The sequence below is a fragment of the Lactuca sativa genome, chromosome 3 (genome assembly GCF_002870075.4).
Source record: "Lactuca sativa cultivar Salinas chromosome 3, Lsat_Salinas_v11, whole genome shotgun sequence".
Lineage (NCBI taxonomy): Eukaryota > Viridiplantae > Streptophyta > Magnoliopsida > Asterales > Asteraceae > Lactuca > Lactuca sativa.
The window spans coordinates 301,268,754-301,271,300 of NC_056625.2; the positions used below are offsets into that span (position 1 = coordinate 301,268,754).

At 31.8% G+C, this 2,547-nt stretch overlaps 1 protein-coding gene across 1 annotated transcript; it reads left to right on the forward strand.

The window, feature by feature from the left end:
- The first annotated feature begins 388 nt into the window (after positions 1-388).
- LOC111915490 (delta(12)-acyl-lipid-desaturase) lies at positions 389-1,736 on the forward strand. The gene has a single exon (XM_023911147.3). It carries the CDS (start codon positions 471-473, stop codon positions 1,617-1,619), a length of 1,149 nt encoding a protein of 382 aa, XP_023766915.1. The 5' UTR covers positions 389-470; the 3' UTR covers positions 1,620-1,736.
- The last annotated feature ends 811 nt before the right edge of the window (positions 1,737-2,547 follow it).

The window sequence follows — 2,547 nt, forward strand, 5'->3', positions numbered from 1 at the left end:
ATATATATATATATATATATATATATATATATATATATATATATATATATATATATATATATATATATATATATATATATATATATATATATATATATATATATATATATATATATATTTATTTATTTATTTATTTTCAAACTAAAATACCCGCTTATTTTGACCAAACTAGATAGTTAATTGTTATTTAAACTAGATACTTATATAACCCGATATTGTTTTTCAAAATATGATTGGATAAACGTTATTATGAAAAGGAAATTTTAAAATAATAAAATTACTATAGATGAAAGCGCGCGGAAGGTCATTGCCTAATCGGAAGTCTGGATGGTAAACAAAGGTGGCTCAAACTCAATAATATTGATACCTTTACTTATATTTATGTAACAGAGGACTGAGAATCCTCTCATACTTTCATTTTAGTTTCCACGAGCTGAAATTAGATTTTGTCAATCCATTTCATAAGAAACATGGCCACTGCTGGTGCTTTGAGTCCGAATGATCTAGATACTAAATACAGTATTAAACGAGCCCCTACCTCAAAACCTCCATTTTCGTTATCAGATATCAAGAAAGCCATACCACCTCATTGTTTCCAAAGATCCTTGATTCGATCCTTTTCGTATCTTGTTTTTGATCTCATCATTTCCTCGATCCTCTACTACCTCGCCACAACTTATATTCCACAACTCCCTCACCCTCTCCCTTACATTGTATGGCCGGTTTACTGGTTCCTTCAAGGTTGTATATTCATGGGTCTTTGGCTTATTGCTCATGAATGTGGTCACCATGCCTTTAGTGACCACGTATGGGTCGAGGATTCTATAGGGTTTGTTTTACATTCATGCCTACTAACACCTTACTTTTCCTGGAAAATAAGCCACCGCAGACATCACGCTAACACCGGTTCTCTTCAGCATGATGAAGTATACGTACCGAAGACAAAATCAAAACTTGCTTCTTCCTCGTTTTACCTTGACAACCCAATTGGTCGAAGCTTAACCCTTCTTGTTAAACTAACTCTTGGATGGTACATCTATTTGACAATCAATGCTGCGGGAAGACCGTATGATAAATTTGCAAGCCACTACGATCCTAGAAGCCCGATTTTCTCAGATAGTGAGAGAGTCTTGATCCTCATGTCTGATATCGGACTTATAACATTTTCTTACATGTTGTACAAAGTGGCTATGATTCAAGGGTTCGCTTGGGTTTTCTGTGTGTATGGAGGTGCATTGATGGTCATGAACGCGTTTCTTGTTATCATCACTTACCTTCATCATACTCATCCTTCTTTGCCTCATTATGATGACTCTGAATGGAACTGGATTAAAGGAGCATTGTCTACTGTAGATAGAGATTATGGAGTTTTAAATATGGTGTTCCATAATATTACTGACACACATGTGCTACACCATTTGTTCTCATACATTCCACACTATCATGCCATGGAAGCCACCAAAGCGATCCGCCCTATTCTCGGTGAGTTTTATCAAAGTGATAGCACTCCATTTTTCTTGGCGTTATGGAGAGAATCCAAGAACTGTCTATTCGTTGAGCCGGATAATGAGATCGATGAGAAGAAGAAAGGTATATACTGGTTCAAAGGTCAATATTGATGTCATGTTTGTGTATTGTATTGCTTTTTAACCTTAAACAGAAGATGTAATTTCTTGTAATGGCGTTGGCCAATTAAAAACAATAATAGTATAAACTGTGGTGGTCTGTTGTTTGAAGTGATCTATTGAAATTAAGATTAAAAAATTTAGCATTTTACAATAAAATATAAAAATTTGAATTTAGTTTTGTTTTAAAAAATGGCCATTTAGAAAAAAACATTAATAACGAAATAATAAGTTGATCTTTGAATTTATTAAAAAACTAGGTGGTAGGCTCACCGACATAATAATATTGAACTGTGGAAGAGTTCTACCACATACATACACATACCACTAAAATTTAAACATTCAAGTGTTTTCTTCTAAAAAATGGTTGTGCTTATAAGTTACATCTTCATCCATGGTTACCACTTTTATAGCCTTTCTTGTTTGTAATTATAGACAAAACTGTTGGATTATATGTCTAAGCCGATAATTAAATTAGTATATTCCTGAATTATTAGTAAATTTTTTTGTGTTGCCTTTAAATCAAGTAATAGACTCGAATTTTTTTCAAGAGAGAGACTAGTTTATTAACTTATTATATAGTTAATAATTTAATTTGGAATAAAAATAAATGATTTATTAATATACAAATACAATGAGAATAATATATAAATTAGAAATAATATTATTTAATTAAGAATTAATCAGAAATTAATTTGAGTTAATTTTGGGATTAATTGGATTAATTAAAAAATGGAAGGACTAAAGGTGACAATGTTCAAAAGTTGAATATTGACCAATTCTAGAACCTCCTTATGAGGGGTGACGAATTCTAGATGATATTTTGAGTTTTCCTATGCAATAAGGAAACCTATGAGTCCTTAGGAAGCAAGGAAAGGGGATACTATTTATTTAAGAAAAGTTCTCTTATCTTAGTTCCCTT